Source organism: Canis lupus, chromosome 11 (assembly GCF_011100685.1).
Source record: "Canis lupus familiaris isolate Mischka breed German Shepherd chromosome 11, alternate assembly UU_Cfam_GSD_1.0, whole genome shotgun sequence".
In the NCBI taxonomy this organism is placed as follows: domain Eukaryota; kingdom Metazoa; phylum Chordata; class Mammalia; order Carnivora; family Canidae; genus Canis; species Canis lupus.
This window is the reverse complement of record NC_049232.1, coordinates 74,130,043-74,154,172: the sequence shown is the minus strand read 5'-3', so window position 1 is coordinate 74,154,172 and position 24,130 is coordinate 74,130,043. Positions and strand designations below refer to the sequence as shown.

Sequence of the window (24,130 nt, the reverse complement as noted above, 5' to 3'; positions counted from 1 at the left end):
TGGCTCTGGAAACATGACACTTTTTTTTTGCCATTAAGTTTTATTTCTGACTTTTCAAATTAGCTTTTAAATTTGATTTTGGTAAGATCGGCTATCAGAGAATATTTTTGCACTTAGGCAATACCCTTTCTGAGTGTTAAGAATTTCTGTCTGAATATGGATTTTCTCTAAGAATATTTTAGACTATTTGTCCGCAAAAATACAAGGAATGCTTAGTATAATAGCCCAATGTTTTCAACAATAAAGCTATCTTTTTTTTTTCCTCCAGCAAAGGAGCTTTGCTCATTGCATAATGGTCTTTTTCCATGGTAGAAAGACAGAGGAATGCTTAATGCAGATGATCTTTTGCCAAAATGTCTAATTATTGAGTTTCTTTCATAACCAAAAGGAGAAACTATTTTTATTACCTTTCACAGCCATGACACAAACATGAAGTATTGCAAACAACTTTTCATTTTCTTTGTTTTCCCATGTAAAACTTTTTTTCTAGTTAGAAAACCTTTTTCCAGCTTCCTCTTAATATTATTTTTACTCTATTGAGAGAACTTATAATCAGAAATTTTCTGTTAATTTCATAGTGTTTTAACTAGTAGTTCTGTTTCTGCACTAAATTGTTTTTATTTTTTAAGAAGATTTTCATTTATTTGAGAGAGAGAGAGGGAAATAGCAGCAGAGGGAGAGGGAGAGAAGTAGGCCCCCCACTGAGCAGGGGGGTCTTGGGGGCTGGATCCCAGGACCCTGCGATCATGACCTGAGCAGAAGGCAGAGGCTTAACCGACTGAGCCACCCAGGCGCCCCTACACTAAATTGTTTTTTGCTATTAAAAGATAGAAGAAGAAAACTGATACCTCTAATTATCCATTTTTTCTGTTTCTTGTTCTTTCCATGTCAGAGTGCCAATATGTGAACTGTGTGAGGAAGAAGGAGGAAAAAGCAAGGCTTCTGAATAACCATAAATAAATGAGTTTCCTCTAATTAGAACTGTATCTTTTTAGTTACTCTATGACTTCTTAAGTTCATGTTGATAACAGTATCTAAGGATATGCCATGCACATGTCACTTACAACTCTTAGGAAGAAAACAATGTTTTTGATAACATAAAACATACTAAGACATTTGACAATTTAGAAAAAATTACGTCATTAGGGACGCCCGGGTGGCTCAGCGGTTGAGCATCTGCCTTCGGGCTGATGGCGTGACCCCAGGGTCTTGGGATCGAGTCCCACATCGGGCTCCCTGCAGGGAGCCTGCTTATCCCTCTGCCTGTGTCTCTCTCTGTGTCTCTAGTGAATGAATAAATAAAATCTTTAAAAAATTTAATCAATTAGCTAGTTTGTACAAAAACACATCAGATCTCATTGGTTCAGGTCCCACCTTATATAGGCTTTTGAAATCCTTTTCCCTCTTGATTTTATTATTTTAAAAAAAATTTTAAAAAGATTTTATTCATTCATTTGAGAGAGAGAGAGAGCGCGCGCCCTCAGGAGCATGAGTGGGGGGAAGGGCAAAGGGAGGGGGTACCAGCAGAGTCCCCACTGAGCAGGGCACCCAACACAGGGATCATGACCCCAGCCAAAATCAGATGCCTTAACCGACTGAGCCACCCAGGCACCCCTCCCTTCTCAATTTTAGAATTTTCTTTCCCCAAATCATTTCTACCAGGTTTTCATAATGTACTCTCTTTTCCTAGCCACCTTTTTGCTCCAAACTAACAATTACCCCATAAATTATTGCAATTTTTCTAGGTTTGTTAACAGAATTTTGAAAGTAAGTAACAGCCTCGTCTGCCTTTGTCTGTTAGAGAGCCCAGACCATTTTCCTATAATTTTCAGAAAAAATTCAGGATCTAGGATTACTGTCATCATCTTCATAATTATTTTATTCTTGAGTATTGAATACATGCCGGATGCTATGCTGAGTACCCTGGGTATGTCATCTTTAATTCTCACAATAACCCTACAAAGTTTGGTATAATCGTCTTCATTTTACAAATGAGAATACTGAGTCTAAGACAGAATAAGCCCGTGGTCCCAGCTCGTTACTAGCAGAGCTGGAACATGAACCAGGCTCTCCGTCTCCGTAGGCTATGAATTTTCCATAGACCCTGATACCTTCCTCCCTGTGTTCCAGCCTTCCCACCCTAGTCAATACTGTTATAAAATAATGGAAATTCTGGAGATGCTCCATCTACTCATCTTAAACAGAACAGAACCTTTAAGAAGACATTTTGGTTAGTACTTGCACGACACAAATACGTACCAAATCTTGAAATGTGATATACTACTGAATTCCCTTTTGAAAAATTAATGAATTCATGTCAGAAAATATATTATTCATGTTTTAAGAGAGAGTTTTTTTAAAAGTTTTATTTAGTTAAGTAATCTCTACATCCAACATGGGGCTTGAACTCATGACCCCAGGATCAAGAGTCGCATGCTCTTCTGACCGAGCCAGCCAAGTGCCCTTTAAGGATTATTTTTAAGTGTTCAAACCGTGTAATAGTGGCTTACACACTTATGAGTGTGATAAATTCTATAACTAAGCACTTGACACCCTAAGAAAATCTGAGAATCCTATTTGGGAAAATTAAAAAATGTATAGTATATACTTAGTATGGCTTAGTTGCACAATGCTTGTGCTTCCTTTATAAATAACTCTGTATTCTTCTTTCTGATATGATTCTCCACACTATATTAGTACTTTACTAGTAGCTAACTCATGTCTATAAAAAGTGACACCAGATGAGCAATTTCTATCTTAAATTCCTTGTTAGTTTAACTCAGTAGTATAGATTTCTGACTTCTGTTCAAAATCTAGTTCTATGCCATTATTTTCCAGATACAAAGCTATGGGTTCTTTCATTTCAAATCTATGGATAAGCATGAGTGGTCTGTTAACAGGACTTTCCCCACCACCCCACCACCCCCACCCCTTCTTTGATTTCATTGCATTTATATCGTTGACCTTTGCTTCAAAAAGCATTCAATAGTCTTTAACAGAGGGGAGACTATGAAAGGGGGTGTTGTAGAGACTTTATTTTGTAAAAGAAGTCACACAGGGAGAGCTTTATATTTGCTGAGTGATTTAATTCTTATACATGCAGAAATTGGCGCTGGGCCATGAGTAACATGGAAAGCACTACCAGCGCAGTCTCACAACAGACTTTCCCACTCTCTTCTATATTTAAAAAAGAGAGAGAGAGAGAGAAAGCACCTCCTTTCTTGTTTTGAAATCTACCCAGGAAAAGTGAAGCACGGTATCTAGACTAGTCAATCACTTTATCAGGATTCATAAAGCCACTCATGGGGTTTTCTTTGTTGTGTTTTTGTTGTTTTTTTTTTAACATCAACAACTAAGGAACATATTCTCCAGGGAGAAAGATGCCTGCTTAAATCAGTCTTTTGAATATTCAGAGCAGAATTATGAAGGGAAAGTCCACTTACAGGGATAGCAAGTACTTTGAGAACACTTACTATATTATGATTATGGGATATTATGAAGTGATTAGGTATTCCAAGATAATATCATTTTCTTATAGGTTGGTGAGTTCAGCAAACACTGTCATTTAAAGTGACTATTTATTCTTCTGTTTACCGAATAATTTGTCTATAGAGAAATGAGGAGCAAGCATATTTTGATTAATATTTTAAAAGCCTTGGAAGTCAGCTAATAAAATGTTATCAGTTCTTTGGAAGGCAGTTATATCCTTTATAAATAGTGAGACTTGGATTGACTCGTTCCTTCTTGTTGAGTAATAACATATTCTTGAACTTCATATTTGATGAATACAGATTTACTTTGCTAGATCTTTGAGTACCTTGGGATGGTCTTGTGTAAACACATGTGTGTTGGGTTTCTTTTCTTTTTCTTTTTCTTTTTCTTTTCCTTTCTTTTCTTTTTTTGGGGGGGAAATTACTTAAGAGACACACTTGGTAATGTGTATTTCTGTTGCATTTTAAAATCAAGGCTCATCTTCTTCACTATGATCAGTACAAATTGTAACTAAGCTTTAAAAAGCATCACAATGTTTGGGCTTGCATCTCTAGGAACCTCGGACTTGCTAGGCTGCAGTTTCTCTTCAAGCAATGAGAACTCTTAGCTTTTGTTAAGGAAGACCTGAAATTTACTGGCAGTAAGAAAAGAGAGCACTTTTCTTAGGTGGAGTTTATTTTGGGCAAGGCAGAAACAGCTTACTGGGGTGAAAAACCTAACTAAATGGTGAATTGTGGTGATTGGAATCTACAGAATGAAGCTCGATACCCAAGTAGGTATCAAGTTGTTTGGTGTGCAAATTTCTTGTGCAAATTTAGATTCAGACTTAGGGAGTGGTAGGTACCATGATACAGCAGGAAAAGTCTTGCTTTGTATAAATCAGCCTGACTTACTAGGTGTGGACAATAACTAGCCTCTCTGATTTCCCTCAATAGTAAAACAAGGATCAGGACTTTACCTAGTAGGGTTTATTCTGAGGATTAGAGAACATATCTATATTCTAGGCCTATATGACATAGGCCCTCAATCAGTGATGGCTCATTATTTTTATCATTGTCGTCTGCAGCAGCACTCCTGCTTTCAGATGCCTCTGTTTTACATTTTTTCTAAAACTACTTGTTAATCAAGCAACTGCATAACCTAATACACTAGACAACTTTAAGATAGGAATAGAGAGTTCTATGAATACATAGAACTTGTATCTCAGGATACAAGACTTTGAAATATGTAAAGTATATATTATTTACATAAGCCTGGCTTCCTTTCCCTTCTGGACTGGTTTTATTTGAGTAAAGCCCTAAAAATATTCCATGTAGAACTGTTTTTCTACTTTTCTACTCCTTTTTGGCATAGCCTGGGATAGCACAGAGAACTGTAAGTGGGAGAAAAAGTAAACTTTGACTCTAGCTGCTCAAAAGAGTTTTTAGGGATGGAGGATGAAAGCCTCATTATTTACCCCAGGGGATGCTCATAAAAAATAAAGGCAAATCTTAAATTAAAAAAAAAAAAACCCTTAGGTTTGTATACTACCAAGTAGAATGCACATGGTTGAAAGTTGCTTTATTTCTGTTCTGCAGAGTTCAGTTGAAAAGTCCAGTAACTCTCAAATTTGGAACTTGTGTTTTTAATATAGAAATGGGAATAAGGGAATTAGTAGGGGATTACTTTAACTGCTATGTGTAAGAACTCTGTAAGTATTAATAATTTGAGCTTGGGTTCTTGAACTGAAATTAACAATCCCATGAGGGCTCATTATCAGGAGCTAAATCTCTAAAAATATTATATTGAAAAGCAGTTTTACCTTAAATCGTCTCCCATCCAATATGCTGGTGCCGAGAAATGCTCAGATAAAGTCTAAAAATTTCAGGTTCAGAATGAACATATAAAGAAGAGTCACATTGTTAAATTTTTCTCTGTTTCTTTCTTTTTAAAGATTTTATTTTTAAGTAATCTCTATACTCAACATGGACTCGAACCTACAACCCTGAGATCACACACTCTACTGACGGAGCCAGCCAGGCACCCTTATTTTTCTTACATTAGATTTTAGATTTCATTTTGGGTTGACAATCTAGAATTTTATATTGATTTAATCCAGAAAGCAATAGAGGTCCCCCTTACAATCATATTTACTTAACTGTGAATTCCAGTTTAATTGCCAGAAATAGGATTTTAATATAGCCAAACCTAAAGTAGAAAAGTATGTCATTTTCAGCATGTAAATGGATATTAATTGACACATTCATTAAGATCTTGGTTTTTGGGGACCTGGATGGCTCTGCTTTCAGCTGGGGTTGTATTCCTGGGGTCCTGGGCTAGAGCCCCCGCCTCAGGCTCAACAGGGGCCTCTCCCTCTGCCCCCTCCCTGCTTCTGCACTCGTGCTCACTTGCTTGCGCTCTCTCTCGCTCTCAAATAAATAAAATCTTGAAAAAAAAATCTCGGCCTTCATATTCTTCAGCCAGAAGCTAGGTTGGGTGAAGACTAGGAGTTTCTTCTTTTCTCCATGCTGGGTAGAGTGGGTGCTGATGGAACTGTGGAACAATCCAGGAATGAGCTGTAGCAGTGCTGTTAGTTCTATGCGCCACTGCTCAGTAAACAAAGATTTCTAAGCACTGGGGACTTATGTTCTCCATGGCTCCTTTATTAATCATTTTAAACCACCTAAATGCAACGGATTAAATTGTCACAAATGATTCATGTTAGTATGTCAATTGAATGTATATAGTCATGAAGTTATTCAACTCCTAATTTAAAAAAACTCAAAATGATTTTAGTGATTAGAATCTAGTTGAAACTATTTCCACATTAAGATCATCTATGATGGGATGTGAAGCAACAAAACTTTCAGACTCATTTACTTTTGTTTGTTGTCTTTGCTTTTATTTGCAGTTCTGGGAAATGCCAGTGCAAAGCGGGTGTCACCGGCTCTCCATGTGATCGATGCCAAGATGGATATTATGGCTTTAGTGAGAGCAGCTGCTTGCCCTGCCAGTGTAATAATCGGTCTGCCAGTTGTGATGTCCTCACAGGTACACACTTTCCTTAACTTTGTTATGTAATTAGGCCATAGTTCTTTTCATACATTTCAAAAATTATGTTTTTTGGTTGGAGAGCTATGGAAGCAAAGAAGCCTATATGAACTAAAATACCCTCCAGAAAGGCTAGAACTCTTCCTAAGTAAGTGAATGATCACTAGACATTTTATTTCCACGGGACATTTGCTGATTCTAGTCATAGGCTAAGGAACAGATTTGGCCCAAACAAAGGAATTTGTCTGGAGGAAAGAGATACAAGAAGAGTTTTTGGCAGTTGTTTGGGACTTGTATGATGGATGGAAACTAGGGGAGCCCTAAACACAAGGCCAGTTTTCTCACAGGACATTAGCTGATTATGTAAGAAATGAGAGCGGCCCCAAAGGAATAAAGAAGTCTCTCAGTCTTCTGGTGCTTAGGAGACAAAACCTCAGAAAGAGGAGCTCTGCTACCCTATGCCACCATCTCTCTCGAGATACTGCCACGTTCTGAAGGGTGTGGAGTGGGATCTGGGCTGAAACCACCTAAGGGCAGTACTGAATCTGTTGTAGTCTCTCAGGGCTGAGGAGTCTCAGGGATGCTAGGCTCTCAGTCAGAAGCGTTAGAGGGCCATGACCAAGAAATAGTGATGAACCGTAGATGGACTGGCTCATGCTAAAATTGCAGTCCATCTTCAACCCATCTCAATTTTGAATTGGATTGGGGTGATTCTCTCATTATATCTGCCAACAGAGAAAGGAGAAATCATCTCTGGTTCTTTTATACACTGTGTCTGGCATACGATCAGAAACACTAGACAATGCTGAAGAGCGGAAATGTGACCAATAATAAAGAGAAAAAAGAAACAATGAAAGCAGACCCACAGATGATCCAGATGTTAGTTAGCAAACAATGCCTTTAAAATGACTAAAATTGATGCTTTAAGAAGATAGAGGAAAACCCAGAAAATAGGTAAAAAAGAGGCAAATTTCAAGAGAATTGGAATTTAGAAAAAATCTAAAGGTCAGCCTAGAACTGAAAAATACAACATCTGAAATGAATAACTCATTGCATAGATTTAACAAAAGATTATTCACAACGAAGACAAGGTGAGTAGACTTGAATACAGCTCAGTTAAAAATCTCCAACTGAAGCACAGAGAAAAAAATGCAATGGAAAGAAGAGAGCAGGAAAGACATGTGGGACACAGAGCCAAGAAGATGAACATAAATGATATCGGAGACTCAGAAAGAAAGGAGGGGAAAGAGATTGAGGCAGAAGCAAAATTTGAGGGCAGCCCGGGGGGCTCAGCAGTTTAGCGCTATCTTCAGCCCAGGGCCTGATCCTGGAGTCCCAGGATCAAGTCCCACGTCGGGCTCCCTCCATGGAGCCTGCTTCTCCCTCTGCCTGTGTCTCTGCCACTCCCCACGTCTGTTTGTCTCTCATGAATAAATAAATAAAATCTTAAAAAAAAAAAAGAAGCAAAATTTGAAGAGAAAATGGCCACGGATTTTCTAAACTGGTGAAAGACATCAGCCCACCGATTCTGAAAACTCAGCATACCCCAGGCGGTTTACAACAACGAAAACCATATTGAAGCAAACTATTAAAAACTAAAGACAATGACCTCGGCCGATGGTCGGTTTTCTTAAATGTACGGATTAGAAATCCTTCCTTGGGAATCTTTTTTTTCTCCCCAACAGAAACATCAGGACAAACTAGTCTGACAAGTGCAAATGTTTTTATGAAAGCAGAGTAGCAGAATATTTGAAATTCAAAGTACCTTGAAAAGAATTGGAAATTCTTTGTTTTACTCCTCTAGTCCATGGTGAAACAGATTGATTTAGGAAAGATTGTGGGTTTTTTTCTGTTATGGCATCTGGTCCCTGGCTACTTACTGGTTCTCTCTCATGCTCTTCTTTTTCTCTACTGCCTGTGATGAAGTCATACTGGCTTCTGTTCCTGAGACAAGCTGTGTTCCCTTGTCCTAAGGTCCACACACATGACCTTTCATATACCTCTACCCCACGCTAGTCCCTTTGCCTTATTCAATCATTATTTTTCCTTCAGGCCTTCAATTAAAGTTTATTACATTAGAAAGCAGTTCCTGATCCTCCAAACTGAATGTCGGTCCCCAATTATACACTGTCATATGCAGTTGTATTTGTGTCACAGCACGTAGCATAGTTTATATATTTATTTGTGATTATGAGTCATGTGTGGCTTGCTCATGAGGGTAGGGGCGATATCATTGTTCATCATCGTACACAGCCCCTAGCATGGAGCTTGGCACCCAGTCAGTACTCACGAAATGTTTGTTAGGTAAATGAACAAGTGAATGGAAAAACACACGGAGGAGAGAGAAATTTCAATCCTGGTGAAGGACAGGAAGGCTTCATCATACTGAGTTGAGTTTCATTTCTCCCCAAATCTTTTATTTTATTTTTTATTTTTTATTTTTTATTTTTTTTTCTCCCCAGATCTTGTACAGTGAGAAAGCGGTCTGCACTGCGGGCTCTCACTGCTAGTTTTCCTTGTAGCAATGAGGTGGTTTGTCTTTAATGTCAAGTAAATCCCAACCTGTCCTCACTTGAGATAGTTTAAGGCAAAAGACCTTTCCGTGGTTAAAATTTCTAAAGCAGCTAGTAATAAGAGAAATAAATGGTTTCTCTGGAAATATAAGAAAAGTGGAATTCAACGCGAAGGGATGCAAATGCTTAATTTAAACTGGAAGCTTAATGTATACTCAGCCTCTCCTTTTGTCTCCAAGGAGATTTTTCCTACAGCGCTGTGATACGGCTGCCCTCTGGTGGCCACTCACTATATTTTCACAGTTCCTGTGTTTCCCTTTTCTGGTCTTTTTCTGTACCTGGTGTTTTAGGGGGAGCAGATTTTAAAGTAATCTTTTTGTGATAAAATGTATTGGGGGAAAATTTTTGGAAAACAGTTTCACAGTGTGTATCAGAGTCTTAAAAATACCTCCTGTATCCAGCAATTCTGTTTCCAGAAATCTATTCTGAGGAAATAATTCTAAATTCATAAAAAGCTTTGTGTTCCAAGAGGCTTATTAAAGTGGTAGTTATAATTCTAAAAATTAGACAACCCTATTTCTATCAACAGAGAATGAAGCAAATTATGTTACCTAGGCAGCACATGATCAAGAGCATGGCAAGTGCAATCTTGACTTTACCTTGGCCAAATTACGTAGCCTATTTCTTCATCTAGAAATGCAGATAATGACAGTAACTGTCTAATGGGTTGTTGTGGTGATTCAGCCCAATATATTTATAAAGCCTTAATTACAGTGCCTGGCTCATTATAAATAATCAATAAATGGCAACTACAGCTAAAGTTGTCATTAAAATGTTTTAAAAAGCGGTACGTAACAACATGAGAGAGTGAAACAAGCAGGGCGTGAAATGACTTGGCTATATATTTAGACTATTTGAAAACCAAAACTTAAATATATATATATGGAAAGATTTCAAGGAAAAATATATTCAAAATCATAATGACCTATTTCTTGTGACTTGTTTCTTCTTTCTACTCTCCTTATTACCTAGATTTTCTTTATTGAGTATATATTTATGTTAAAGTGGAGGTTGGGGACTGTTGTTTTTTTAAACTGAAACTTTATATTCACATGGTGCACTTTTTTTTTTTTTTGAGGAGATTTATTTATTTTTGCTCCTCTTGGGCACCTGGGTGGCTCAGTTAGTTAAGTGTCCCACTCTCGGTTTTTGCTCAGGTCATGATCTTAGGATCCTGGGATGGACTCCCGGGCAGTACTCCACGCTCAGCAGGGAACCTTGAGGATTCTTGCCCCTCCCCCTCCCCCCACCGTGCGTGTGTGTGCGCTCGCTCGCTCTCAAACGAATAAATAAATCTCACGTTTGTCTTCTCCATTCGTACTGTCCCGAAGTGATGGCATTCAGTCCCCTGGACTTGATTTAAAATGCCACCTCGGTCTGTGCTGCCAGATTGCCACTCCTGCCTTGATCCTCACGTCCAAAGGTCCAGCGGCGCGTGGGACGCCTTCGCCTGCAGGCCTCGGCTGGCCCCGGGCCGCTCGCCAGCCTGCGCACCTGTCCCCGGAGCCTGACCACGCCCGCCGCCGGCTCCCTGGGCCCAGCACCCAGCACCCAGCGCGCGCCCTGCCGTCCCCGGAGCCACCGCGACCTCTGGGCCCCTGCCCTCTCGGGCTCCTCCTCGCCTCTCACCCGCGGCCGCCCACCGTCCAGTCGCCGCGGGGGCCGGACTGATCTTCTCAAAATGTAAAACCAGGTCGCGACTGTCTTGTCCTGAAACCCTTGACCGGCTTCCCGCGCCCCTTGGAAGGAGTCTCCCGCTGCTCCCTCCGGTCTCCCGTCTCCGTGAACTTGAAGTTTTTGGCCCCTGCCCTTCTCCGCCCTTCTCCGCCCTTCTCCGCCCTTCTCCGCCCTTACTCTCCCTTGTCACGTTTCAGCAGGTTCAAGTTTGCTCTGCAGAGAGGATCAGGCGTTTCTTCCCACAACAGAGCACATGCTCTATTTCTGAAACGTTTATATGTAAGCCATGAAATGGAAAAACAAATAAGGACAAGGCCTTTTACAGGTGGCGGTTTATGTTTTCAAAGCGTTGTCAGTGAATTTGGTTGGAAAGGATGGAAAGGAGCCCCACGGTCCTTTCTTTGCCTGGTTGCGTTCTTGGTTACCCTTCCACATCGGTCTGCTGCCTCGCCAGCGAGCATGACATCATCTTCAGGAAACACTCATTCCTTTTTTTTTTTTTTTTTTTAAGATTTTATTTATTTACTCATGAGAGACACACAGAGAGAGAGGCAGAGACACAGGCAGAGGGAGAAGCAGGCTCCATGCAGGGATCCCAAGGCAGGACTCGATCCCAGGACCCCAGGGTCATGACCTGAGCCAAAACCACACACTCAACTGCTGAGCCACCCAGGTGTCCCCCTTTTTCTTTCTTTCTTTGTTTTTTTTAATCCACTCCTTTGGTCATCTTTCAGCAAAGAGAATGTAAATTTTAAGGCGGAATTGTTGTATTTTGGGCGGTTCCAGACACAATATATAAAGTTAAACAGGCGCTAATTTTTACATATATTTATCATAAAAGAAAGACCCTCAACTTTTAGATTTTTTTTTTAAGATTTTATTTATTCATAGAGACACAGGGAGTCAGGGGGCAGAGACACAGGCAGAGGGAGAAGCAGGCCCCATGCAGGGAGCCCGACGTGGGACTCGGTCCAGGGTCTCCAGGATCACGCCCTGGGCTGAAGGCGGCGCTAAACCTCTGCACCACCAGGGCTGCCCCTCAACTTTTAGATTTTAAGGGAACTTAGATTTCATCTAATGCAGCCTTCTTAATTTACAGATGAGGAAATTGGAACATAAAGAGAAAACATTTGTCTTACGGAATACTTTTTCACCCTTTGAAATACTGACATTAAATCATTAGGCCAAGAACGATCCTACTTTACAGATAGAGAAGTGAGACTCAGAGAGGCTATCTCCCAAATGTCACATCACTGGTAAGAGGTTCAGCTGGGCGTGGAGCTCCGCTTCGACATTAATACTGTGCCAGTTTGCTTACGCCCTCTTGCCTCCCGGAGGGGAGCTATCAGCTGTGAGGACGGCAGGTGCACGCCGTCGCTTCCTCCTGCGTGTGCGTTTGCAAGGTTATGATCGTTACTGCTGTTATAAAAATATTTTCACCGAGTTTCTCATGAAATGTTTTTTTTTTAATTTATTTTTATTTATTTATGATAGAGAGAGAGGGAGAGAGGGGCAGAGACACAGGCAGAGGAGAGGGAGAAGCAGGCTCCATGCCGGGAGCCCGACGCGGGACTCGATCCCGGGACTCCAGGATCGCACCCTGGGCCAAAGGCAGGCGCGAAACCGCTGAGCCACCCAGGGATCCCCCCTCCTGAAATGTTTTAAACTTGCTTGAGTTCAGGAAATATTTTTATAATACACATGTGATAGAGTTTATAATGTATTAGTTTTACAATCAGGAAAAAAAATCAAGACAATAAAAATAAAAAGGATACGTACCTACTGGAGACACGTGAAAATGAGAGGGGAGAAACACCAAAAGGCCTGTTGGCCTCACATCTATTGTTATCACTCTGCTGTATTTATGTCTGTCTGTAATTTATTAATTTTCTTTCTCTGTGGCTGTTTTCCAGATGCATGCTATTTTTGAAGCAGTGTAATGAGTTTTATTATTAGACTTGTTTTCATCTTTCCTTTTGAGATAACATATTTACTACATAGGGTTACATTTTTTTCTCATTGACTTCTCATTGTAGGTATGGCATAAAATGGATAGAAATAAATTACTCTGGAAAGAATGTTTATTAAGAATTTTATAATTTCTCTTAAAAATTCACATTTTAATATAAACAGTTTAAGAGAATGGAATTATAGCGTGATAAGCACCAAGGCTTGAGATCTTATCTAAAATAGTGAAAAGCCCCCAAACATGGGGTACCTGGGTGGCTCAGCAGTTGAGCATCTGCCTTCAGCTCAAATCATGACCCCAGGGTCCTGGGATCGAGTCCCACGTCGGGCTCCCTGCGTGGAGCCTGCTTCTCCCTCTGCCTGTGTCTCTGCCCCTCTCTCTGTGTGTCTCTTATGAATAAATAAATAAAACCTTAAAAAAAAAAAACCCAGACAATAAGCATGTAGGCCCAATAGCATTGTAGAAGCAAAGTATTTTTTTTTAATTTTTATTTATTTATGATAGTCACAGAGAGAGAAAGAGAGAGAGGCAGAGACATAGGCAGAGGGAGAAGCAGGCTCCATGCACCGGAAGCCCGATGTGGGATTCGATCCCGGGTCTCCAGGATCGCGCCCTGGGCCAAAGGCAGGCGCCAAACCACTGCGCCACGCAGGGAGCCCTGTAGAAGCAAAGTATTAACAATGTGTATATTTATCATTTTGAAATAAGAATAGCAATATGACCTGTTATTCCCACATTACAAGCAAATGGCATGTTATTGGAACGCATCTTTCCCCGAACATCCATATTCTGTTATAGGACTATTCACTTCTTTGAGTATTTTTAAAGTTCAGAACTTTATCAGAACTTGTTTTCTTAAAAAATTATTTCCACTGCACATTTTTAATAGAGGGAGCACAGGTGGCCAGATTTTACTCATAATGCAGGTTTTGAATTTTCCAAACTGGAGAACACTTTATCAGTTAAGATCATCTTATTTTGGGGGTGCCGGGGTGGCTCGGTCAGTTAAGTGACACTTGATTTAGGCTCAGTCACGATCTCAGGGCTGTGGCTCCCTGCTGGACGTGGAGCCTGCTTGAGAGTCTCTCTCTTCCTCTGCCCATCCCTCTCCCTCTCTAAACTAACAAAAGATTATCTTTTTGGAGAGCCAAAGTCTGCAGTTTGCAGTTTCTTAGTATGTACTTTTCAGCTATCTTTATTGTCGCAAAGATCCATAGCTGAAGAGCAATCAGGATATAAGAAGATCTGGAAAGAAATCAGCACCTCATGTGTGTGTCACTGTAGGAGGATGCACTGCTACTTTGTTACATGTGTGAAAAGTATCACTGACACTAACAGACCTTAAAAAATTATGATTAGGGGTGCGTGGCTGGCTCAGTCAGAAGAGCATTCGACTCTTGATTTGGGGGGTCATGAGTTCAAGCCCCATGTTGGGCCTAGAGATTACTTAAAATCTTTTAAAAAATTATTGATTATTGATGGAAAGTGACACTTGCATGTGAGTGTGATTTAGTTCAAAGTTAAGTGTTCAGGTAATACACGTTTGAACCTGTCTTCCCCATCAGTTCATGAAGCTTGGGAGAATTCTGCTATAATGACTTAAGAATTGAGACATGCTGTGTGTGTTAATAACATTGTCATTATTTTGGTTTTTCAAATCTTGCCCCAGTTGTCAGACCAATTAATTTTACAGTCTCAGTCTCTCCCTCGCCCTTTTTTTTTCTTTTTAAAAGATGTTATTTATTTATTCATGAGAGACACACAGAGGCAGAGACACAGGCAGAGGGAGAAGCAGGCTCCCTGCAGGAGAGACTGATGTGGGACTCGATCCCAGGACTCCGGGGTCACACCCTGGGCTGAAGGCAGCGTAAACCGCTAAGCCATCCAGGTGCCCCTCTACTAATTGTTTTTTTTTTTTCTTTTTAGTTTTACTTACTTTTTTTTTTTTTTTTACTTATTTTTTATTAGTAACTTCTATACCCAACATGGGGCTTGAACTTAAAACTCCAAGGTAAAGTTGCACACTCCACCAACTGAGTCAGCCAGGGGCCCCTACTAATTGATTGTTTTTACCTTGATCTTGGGTTTTTAATTTTTAATTTCTTACTTTTTAAAAAGATTTTCTTTATTCATGAGAATATGCAGAGAGAGAGAGAGAGAGAGGCAGAGACACAGGCAGAGGGAGAAGCAGGCTCCGTGCAGGGAGCCCGATGCTGGACTCGATCCTGGGACCCCAGAATCACGCCCTGGGCCCAAGGCAGGCGCTAAACCGCAGAGCCACCCGGGCTGCCCTATCTTGGGTTTTTTAAATATGAAAATGTACACAGAATAAGATAACACATACTAATGTAGCTACACCTAGATTTAATAAATACTAACATTTTGGCATTTTGCTTAATACTTAAACATATTACATATAGTTAAATATTTGAAATAGAAAATTTCAAATACAGTTGGAATCCTCTCTTTTTTTCCGTAGTCTTGTTTTTTCTCCTTCCCTCCACAGAGATAAGCAGAGCATAAAATTCTCTGATGCCCCCTCAGTCCACATTGATTTTTACTGTATATCCTATGTATGTATCCATTTGCTTAGTATTGTTTAGTTTGGTTTTTAAATTTTACAAGATAATTAAGTTTTCTCCATCTGTTTTGTATCATTCAAAAGCAGTTTGCTTTTTTCACCCAATGTTGTCAAGATTTATGGATATTCATATATGTAGGTGTAGTTTACTTCTTTACCTATAGTATCCCAACTGTGAAGGTAGTATATAATTTATACTTTTTCAAATAGGTCTTAGATTGTTTTTATTTTTAATTTGAAAATAGTCGCCCTGCTTTCCATATGTAGTCAGGCATCAACCCAGGCTTATTGCTACTTTATTCACGTACCCAGCCTTTCCCTAGAGTTTACAATCTAGCAGGGGACACAGGACTCACAGGCGTGGCCAACGTAGACATAAGATGGGCTGGAAAGTGAACTCCTGCCAGCTCACTTCTCCTGGTGAACTCGTAAGGTCTTTTGGTTAATATGGTATGATTTACTTGAAGTTATTGTGCTTTTAGAGCGCATCTTTAACTCCTTAAAATAATTTGCTTCTTTTAGGTGCTTGTTTAAACTGCCAGGAGAATAGCAAAGGGGATCACTGTGAAGACTGCAAAGAAGGATTTTATCAGAGTCCTGACGCCACGAAAGAATGCCTTCGCTGTCCTTGTTCAGCAGTGACGTCTACAGGCAGCTGTGTCATAGGTGAGGCCTTTCTCTAAATCTTCCATCGGAGGGGGAAACCAGGGCACCAGTTATCATTGTTATCAAGTGTGTTGATAAATGAAGTTCTGGGCAAAGAGGAGTGAGAGTACGGTGAGAGCAGGTGAAAGGGAGCTAGAAAAACAGCAAAGGTTTTTCTTTCTCGGGATTTGCAACCAAATCCAAATACATGTATATGAAGTGACTGGAGGGAGAGATGAAGAAGTTTTTGTTAAAATCATATTTTATTCCATCTTTCAGGACTAAAGAAGTAATAAAAATGTTGTAAGAGTATCTCATCATTACAATTATTCATATTCCTCATGTAAGCCTATTTATTTCTTTTGTTCTCTACCTACAAAGAGTCTGTGGAGGGCCCCATCATTGTTACAATGAACTGGACAATTATGAATTAAGAAATAAGGTGTAGATCATTAATTGCTTTGAGAGGAGATAGTGGGGGGGGTTTAAAAACCATTTTGAGGACCAGTAGTTGTTTTGTTTTGGATCTTTTTTTTTTTTTTTTTTTTTTAAAGATTTTTTTTTTTTTTAATTTTTATTTATTTATGATAGTCACACAGAGAGAAAGAGAGAGAGGCAGAGACACAGGCAGAGGGAGAAGCAGGCTCCATGCACCGGGAGCCCGATGTGGGATTCGATCCCGGGTCTCCAGGATCGCGCCCTGGGCCAAAGGCAGGCACCAAACCGCTGCGCCACCCAGGGATCCCGGATCTTTTTTTTTTTTAAGATTTTATTTATTTATTCATGAGAGACACACAGAGAGAGAGAGAGAGAGAGAGAGAGAGAGGCCGAGACACAGGCAGAGGGAGAAGCAGGCTCCATGCGGGGAGCCCGACGTGGGACTCGATCCCGGGACTCCAGGATCAGGCCCTGGGCTGCAGGCGGTGCTAAACCGCTGGGCCACCGGGGCTGCCCTGTTTTGCATCTTTAACTGTAGCTTGAGACTGTACTGAATTCCTTTGGTATTCTCTCACTTTTAGAATCAGGTGAATTGGAGCCTAGATGTGTCCAGTGTAAAGAAGGCTACACAGGCCGGAACTGCAACAAGTGTGAAAACGGCTATTACAATTCTGACAGCATCTGTACCAAGTGCCAATGTCATGGCCACGTGGACCCAATTACAACTCCAAAGATCTGCAAGCCTGAGAGTGGTGAATGCATCAACTGCCTCCATAACACCACTGGGTTTTGGTGTGAGAACTGCCTAGAAGGCTATGTCGGAGACCTCGAGGGAAACTGCATCAAGAAAGGTAAAGCTTCACCTAAGGTGGTACATTTAATATCTTAGCCTAGCAGTGAAAATTTCAGAACAGCTACCATTAGGTTTATAAAACCTTCCGATCCCACCAGAGGAGTTTTCTGGAAATAGATTTTGATATCTATTTGCCTAAAGGGATCTCCTCCTATTCCTGCTGCTCTCCTGCTGCTCCAAAGTCAGCTCCAGAAATCTGAGGCCCACGACAAAGTCATTGCAGGGTTCCCACATTTTCTCTTCATCTATTTTCATTTTTATGTTAATAATTTAAAAGTCCTATCATTTCTTTTATCCTTTGGTTCCTATATTCTCATCACTTCCAGTGACCACCAAAGGTCTTTGGAAGTAGGGACGTGTAATCTGGTTAGAAGTTCCAGCTGAGAAACGAGACTGCACTGTAGCATCTGTCCTACCTAACTTTGGGGCCGAGTTTCCTCCATGTGCAGTGGAGGAAAGAGTGATAATAGTCCTTTTGATTTTTAAAAGAAAAGGTTATTAATGTAGCAAAATGTTTCTTGCTGGAAAGGTCAGTAAAGGTTTAGATAAAAATTAATGATTAGAAATTCAGCATGAGTTAGGGATATTCAGGCTTTATTGGGTCACAAAGTGATGAGACCATGCTCTTCTAGAAACCACTCTTTGACATTCTGACCGATGCTGAATCCTGGGCTGATGGACCATTGGTCTGTGGCACGTGCCGTTCCTCTGCCATTTTCTTGATATCCTTATTCTGTTGTGATCAAGGCTAACAGACAGACTGACCCTGTCACTAGGCTGGGGATCCTTTCACTCGGTTCCCTTTCCTATCTGGAGGCATGCTTCACCCCTACTTGGCTGACAGGACTGTGATGAGTTTTCTTATCAGTTACTAGATAACATAGAACATGCCTCTTTGGGGGATAGATTAATGTGTCTGACTGTGGTGACGAGTTATAGTGACAACAGCAGCCACCGTGTCGAGCGCCTCTGACGCGCCAAGCCCTGGGAGCACTACGTGTGGTAACGCGCCGTGGCGCACTGTCTCACACGAGGCTCCCCGGGAACTCCGCAAAGTAGGCGTTGTCACTCCCATTTTACAGATGAGGAGCCTCAGTGTTAACAAGATTCACTCACTTGCCTGTAGCCGCGCAGGTCTACTGGATCCCAAGGGCTTCGGTACCTCTCCTGAGCTGTGTGGTCTTAGCACTTTAATTATGAAACCATCTATGATCTGTGTAAAGGAGGATAGGATCCCATAGGGCTAAAGGAGGGCCGTGTTTTCTCCTGGCTGACATCAATATTGGACTTTGAAATTGTGTTTTTCAAAAGTAACTAGAAATACGATTTTTCTTATTCTGTTTTTGCCACCTTTGAAGAGAATTTCACCTTCATGAGATGCCATCAGACACGTTGAACTTATTTTAGTTCAAATGATTGCATTTTTATCCCTGTCACTTTTAACCGAGTGATTCAGGAGTCCGTGGTGACATATTTACTGCCTTTGCAGGAATCTGTGTGAATCTATCCGAGAGCCAAGAAGGATAGGAAACTCCAACTTTGGAATTTTCCCAAAGATTTTAATATTCTACATTTTGGAGAACAGCCATGGATGTAATAATCTAGCTTCTAGGCCTTTATTCCTTTCACTATGCTTCTCTAAAAATTATTTTTAGCTTGCGTTACCTTAGAGCAGAGTATCATGTCAACATCCCATATCAACTTCCACTCCCACGTGTATTTCTTTTATTGTTTCTTAAAACTAGATAATTTTGTCTTTTACATTTCATTCTCTGTTTTTATTTTCAGAAGTTATTGTTCCAACACCTGAAGGTTCTACCATTTTGGTTTCCAATGCCTCTTTGACCACATCAGTGTCCACCCCTGTTATAAATAGTACATTTACCCCCACAACCCTGCAGACTATCTTTTCAGTAAGCTCTGCTGAAAACAGCACGTCAGCTTTAGCTGATGTTTCATGGACCCAGTTTAACATCATCATTTTGACAGTCATCATCATCGTGGTGGTGCTGCTGATGGGTTTTGTGGGGGTTGTCTATATGTACCGGGAGTACCAGAACCGGAAACTCAATGCCCCCTTTTGGACCATCGAGCTGAAAGAAGACAATATCAGTTTCAGCAGCTACCATGACAGCATTCCCAATGCAGATGTGTCAGGACTCTTGGAAGATGACGGTAATGAAGTGGCTCCCAATGGGCAGCTGACCCTGACGACACCCATACACAACTACAAGGCCTGAGGAGCGAGAACCGTCGTCCTGGGTCGTTAGACCACAGTGCTCAGTAAGACTGCATCGGCTCCTGGGCCGGACAAGGCCTGGGTAGTGCTTGCTGAGAACGCCAGGGCGTGGGGTGCACCTGAGATGTTCGGGTACAAAGCTGTAATGCACTTAGCCTGTTGCTCTTAGTTTCCCCGTGAAGATCTGAAGCGGTCACTGTCAATAAGGACTTGTAGTAAAGTATATTTTTGTACCAGACTACAGGGGAGTATAGGAAGGCTGAATCCCACAGTGCAGCCCACACCTACTTTGACCTCCTAACAGACTCCTGGGGAAGTGTTCACCAAACCAGCGGAAGCTTGATGGAAGCGGAGGGAGGAGGACTGCTGGAAGGCTTCGTCTCCATTCCTGAAACGCCTCTTTTAAAAGGAGAGTCCGGGATGATGTTCCTTCTACTGTGCTAAAAGACATCGCCGAAGAAAGCTTAACGTCGGGGCTGTATCACAATAAACAATCTCGATTGTTTCTAAAATAGGGGCAGAAAAGTCTCAAGATCTTTAGTGTGATTTTTTTTTTCCTTCCCTAAGTCTTGCTCAATGATAGGCTGAAGCACAGGATAAGCTAATGGTGGAAAGAAGAAGGCAACATCTGGGAGCGGGAAGCTGACGGTCCTCCTTAGGGTCTCAGTGTAAATGGTAAATTGCCTAAAAATAAGGACTCTTCCTGCCTCTAGAGAAATAAGGTGTATATAGTTAATGTAGCATATCTGGTCAACATTGTATTTGTATCTATTTGTAAAAAAAAAATCATGTCATATTTTATCATCTAGAATTTATTTGTACAGCAGTTAATGGTGTTGTAAAAAGAAAATATGGGGATTGGTTAAAATAACATAGATGGCAATATTGCTAGAGCTGGGACTCTGGTGACCATCAATCATTTTTAGTCCCTCTTTGAACACTGTTGAAATTTATAAGAGGTCGGATGTTTCTGACCTTTCTCTCCCTTTCTCAGTCTCAAAGTAGAGCTGTGTGTTCTTGGACTGACTACAGATTCAAGCAATAGATTTTTAAGTCATTGATGGTTCAGCTGGGACACGGTCCACACTCTCCAAAATACTCCCCCGATGAGACATTAGCCGCTCTACATATTTTACATAGATCAGTGCAGATCATGTCCACACACACACACACACACACACACGTCTTTAAATACAAAAGATAGTCTTCCAAAGGAATTAGAAATATTTTAGTTCCAAAAGAAAAGCCATCATGTGACTTGGGATCCCGTTTTCATGCCTGGGAAATATTTCTATTCCTCCTCCACCCACCTCGAAAAAATACCTTCTGCTTTTGAACATAGCTTCTCACCCATCCTCCAGGCGTGTGTCCCATCTTCCTGCGGAGCTGCGGTTCCGCTCTCTCCTGCTTGGGGAGTAGCTAGTAGCTCTGGACTTGGGTGGGTTCGGTCAGTCCTTGCTTTCAGACACGGGTCTCCCCTAGAGGCCACCTACTCTTGCTCTCATCTGTCTTGATACTGACAGATGGTGGGTTCAGCAAGCCAGGAAAAGCAGCCAGAAGTCAAATATAGATATTTATAGGAGGGACGGCTCACTGTCAAGTGGCTAGGAAAAAAGGGGGGGGGGGGATTTATTAGATTAGCCCTAAGAAATCCAAGTTGACCGCCTTCCCCAGAGAAAAACCTGGAATTTGGTCGTCCCTCTGCAGGAGAGCCCTAAGTTTTCTGAGGTTTTAGGGATGATGTTCTGGAGGATGGACAGATGGATCCTCTGCTTCCAGCACCTGAGGTGCCCCGGTGTCTGGCCATTGCTCATGAGAGGACAGGTCACGGTACATCACATCATAATAAAATCAGTGAGTACCTCTGTGGCCCTTTGCAGTTGGCAAGCACCTTTCCATCCCTGTGTCCCCCGCTCCTCCTCGTAGTGCCCTGAGGAGGCAGCTGTTGTCACCGTTTTACAGATGAGGCTAAATGTGTTGTTCGAGCCTCTCCAGCACGTCCTCGGGGGGCTTGGAATCGGGCCTCCTCACTGTGAAGCGCATGTTCTTCCAACTGTGTGCTCATCAGAAGCTGCCCAGAGCCGCAGACCAAGACCGTGGGAGGAGAGTCCTGCGGGGAACGGAACGCTTCTCCCTTCTGTAAGTACGAGGCAGGTCCGGGGCCCCACGGCCGTAGGGGACCCTGCGGGAAGGACGCGGAGGACTATCTGAAGCTGCTATCGAGGATAAGGAAACTACCAGTTTGTGCTTCGTTACAGTGAACTAATCCTCCCGAGCAGGGAGGGAAAGTCGGCTTCCCCAGCAGCTGCCTCCTACGCACGCTCAGCCCGAGCACTGCACAGCCCCAAGGAGGTGTGCGAACGGAACACCTGCCTCTCTCCTAGACTGGCCCCCCTCAGCCTGGGGGTGGACGGCGGGGAGACGTACAGGTTGACCCAGTAGAGACAGCAGGAGTGTTTGCTGGGTTCTAGGAGCCGAAGCCAAATAGTCCAGACTCCGGCCATATGGACATTTCTTCAACAGGCCTCACGTGGTATTGCAGACGCTGAATCACAAGGAGCATTGATTCTTCCCAGTGGAAAAAAAAATAATGTCTTAAAATGTGTTTTAAACAATATTCTTTAGTGTCCCTTGCTTTTTGCTGGTGGAAATAATTTTGTTCTAAAATTTAACTCAATCATGAAGTGATCTGCCAGCAAAATCGGAGTAGGAAACTAGCAGGGAATGCATTACCCGATACTGATTCCTGTAAAGGTAGGACCCCATCAGTCCCTTAGGTAGATCCTATTGGAAGAATTTTTGAATAAGGATTAGAAACGTGTTTGTTTTCAGGCAAGGCGAGCGTGAATCCTGCTGACAAGTGACAGATACTGCTACTAAGTGATAACCGCGCGGTCCTTCCTTCGCGTAAGCCCCGATGCATTTCGGCGGATGCCCCAGGTCGTGTTGGCTCTGTCCTCCCCCGTTCCCCCCACCCCGCACCATCAGCTCCCAGATGCCTCTTATTAATGGACTCTCGGGTCACAGAGAGACGGTGATGGAAACTAAGCTCGCTTACACCGAGGGCCCGCGGGTTTGCTGTGTCTCCTCTCCGGGCACCTGCATTTTAGGGGCGGGCAGAGCAGGTGTGATGGGAGGAGAGGATTTGTACAGGGGTCACACCATATGGCTACTCTTTAGCCCACATGGCCCGGAGAGCTGGTCGTCAGAGCCTCGCCCCCGCGTCGTCGCGGCCCGCGAGTGCCCTCCGGACGCTGAGCCGTCGCCGCGCGGCTCTGGTGGCCGAGCCCAGGAGGGGCGGGCTCCCAGGGCTTTCGCGAGGCCCTGCCCTCTGGGATGCCAGGCCGCTTGCACGCACATCCCCTGCTTCTCACCCCCGGCGCACGCGGGTGGGACTTGAGCCCAGGCCTCCAGGAAAGCTCTGCGACAAACGTTCAGAGGAGTAAGAAGCGGCCGCGTGACCCGTTAGGACACGGGAAGCACTTGTGGCCCCGGCCGCGGGGGACTCCTCACGGGCCGCTCTGGCCTCGGGCGGCCTGCGGTGGGCGCGGACGGGAGCCCCGTGCTGGGGGTGGCCGAGGTCGGCGCCCCGAGGGGAGGCGGGAGGGACACACGGCCCATCGGTGACGGCGGGTGCACCGGGGTCGTGGGTCCTCAGCAGGGCAGGAGCCACGTGGGCACAAGCGCTCGTGGTTACACGTCAGCCCCAGCCGTCGGGGGAGTTTCCGAAACTACGCTCGTCTGTAGGTCACTAAGATTCTAACACAAATTTTAAAAACGTGTCTCCTGCATATGCTGTACTAGGCTTCATGATGCATTTCTAAATTTGTGTATGATTTGAATATATGAAAAGAATTTATACAAGAGTGTTATTTAAAATTATTAAAAAATAAATGTATATAATTTGTACCTATTGTGGATTTGTTTTACTTTTTATTACGTGGTCAGGGTTTTAATATATGTCACAAAGCATTTATTTTCAAACCACTTCATGAAAATCTTTGAATCCTCCATTTATTGACCGTGCTTTTTGTTTTAACTGCCTTTAAATAATGTTTTAAACCATTTATGAAAAAAAAAAAGCCATAAGATTCCCCTTCTTAGGACAAAACAAATGCTCCGGGGTAGAGGGCGGTAAAAAGCGTATATTAACATATATCCTTGTTTGTGCTTTTGCCTGCCCGCCATGAGAGTCATTGGGATTTCCATGAAAATTCTAAGGAAAAAATTTGCTCCTTTTGAATTTCTTTTTCGTACATATAAAAAATTCTTTCCTCAGTATGAATCTGAAGGATTCCGTTCTGTGTTTATTAGACAACCTGCAGCGAGAGTACATCTTTTTATTATTTTTTTTTTCTTTCTTTTTATTATTTTGAAGTACCCTTGAAGATTCTGTATTTTGACAAAGCTCAGAGGTGTTTAATGGGATGCCATCTAGAGATCCAACGGGTACTTTGAAAAAAAAAAGACCTTTCTTGGTGCTGAGAGCTTTATAAACTTCAGTGGGTTTGTTCAACTTCAGTCAATTGATATTTAAACTTCAAAACCCTTTTTTTTTCCTTCTTGTCACACAAGAAAGCACGTTGTATTGCTGTATGATCCCACCTTATACTTTCATACATGTGGGTGCGTA

The 24,130-nt window shown here is 42.2% G+C and overlaps 1 protein-coding gene across 1 annotated transcript in view; it reads left to right on the top strand.

The window, feature by feature from the left end:
• The window catches only part of MEGF9 (multiple EGF like domains 9), a 78,067-nt gene extending 54,657 nt beyond the window's left edge, over nucleotides 1-23,410 (top strand). The window contains exons 3-6 of the mRNA XM_038553247.1: nucleotides 6,383-6,522; nucleotides 15,845-15,988; nucleotides 16,987-17,256; nucleotides 19,047-23,410. Of these exons, the coding sequence (XP_038409175.1) occupies nucleotides 6,383-6,522; nucleotides 15,845-15,988; nucleotides 16,987-17,256; nucleotides 19,047-19,498 (1,006 nt within the window). The 3' untranslated portion in view covers nucleotides 19,499-23,410. The remainder of the gene's footprint in view (nucleotides 1-6,382; nucleotides 6,523-15,844; nucleotides 15,989-16,986; nucleotides 17,257-19,046) is intronic.
• The last annotated feature ends 720 nt before the right edge of the window (nucleotides 23,411-24,130 follow it).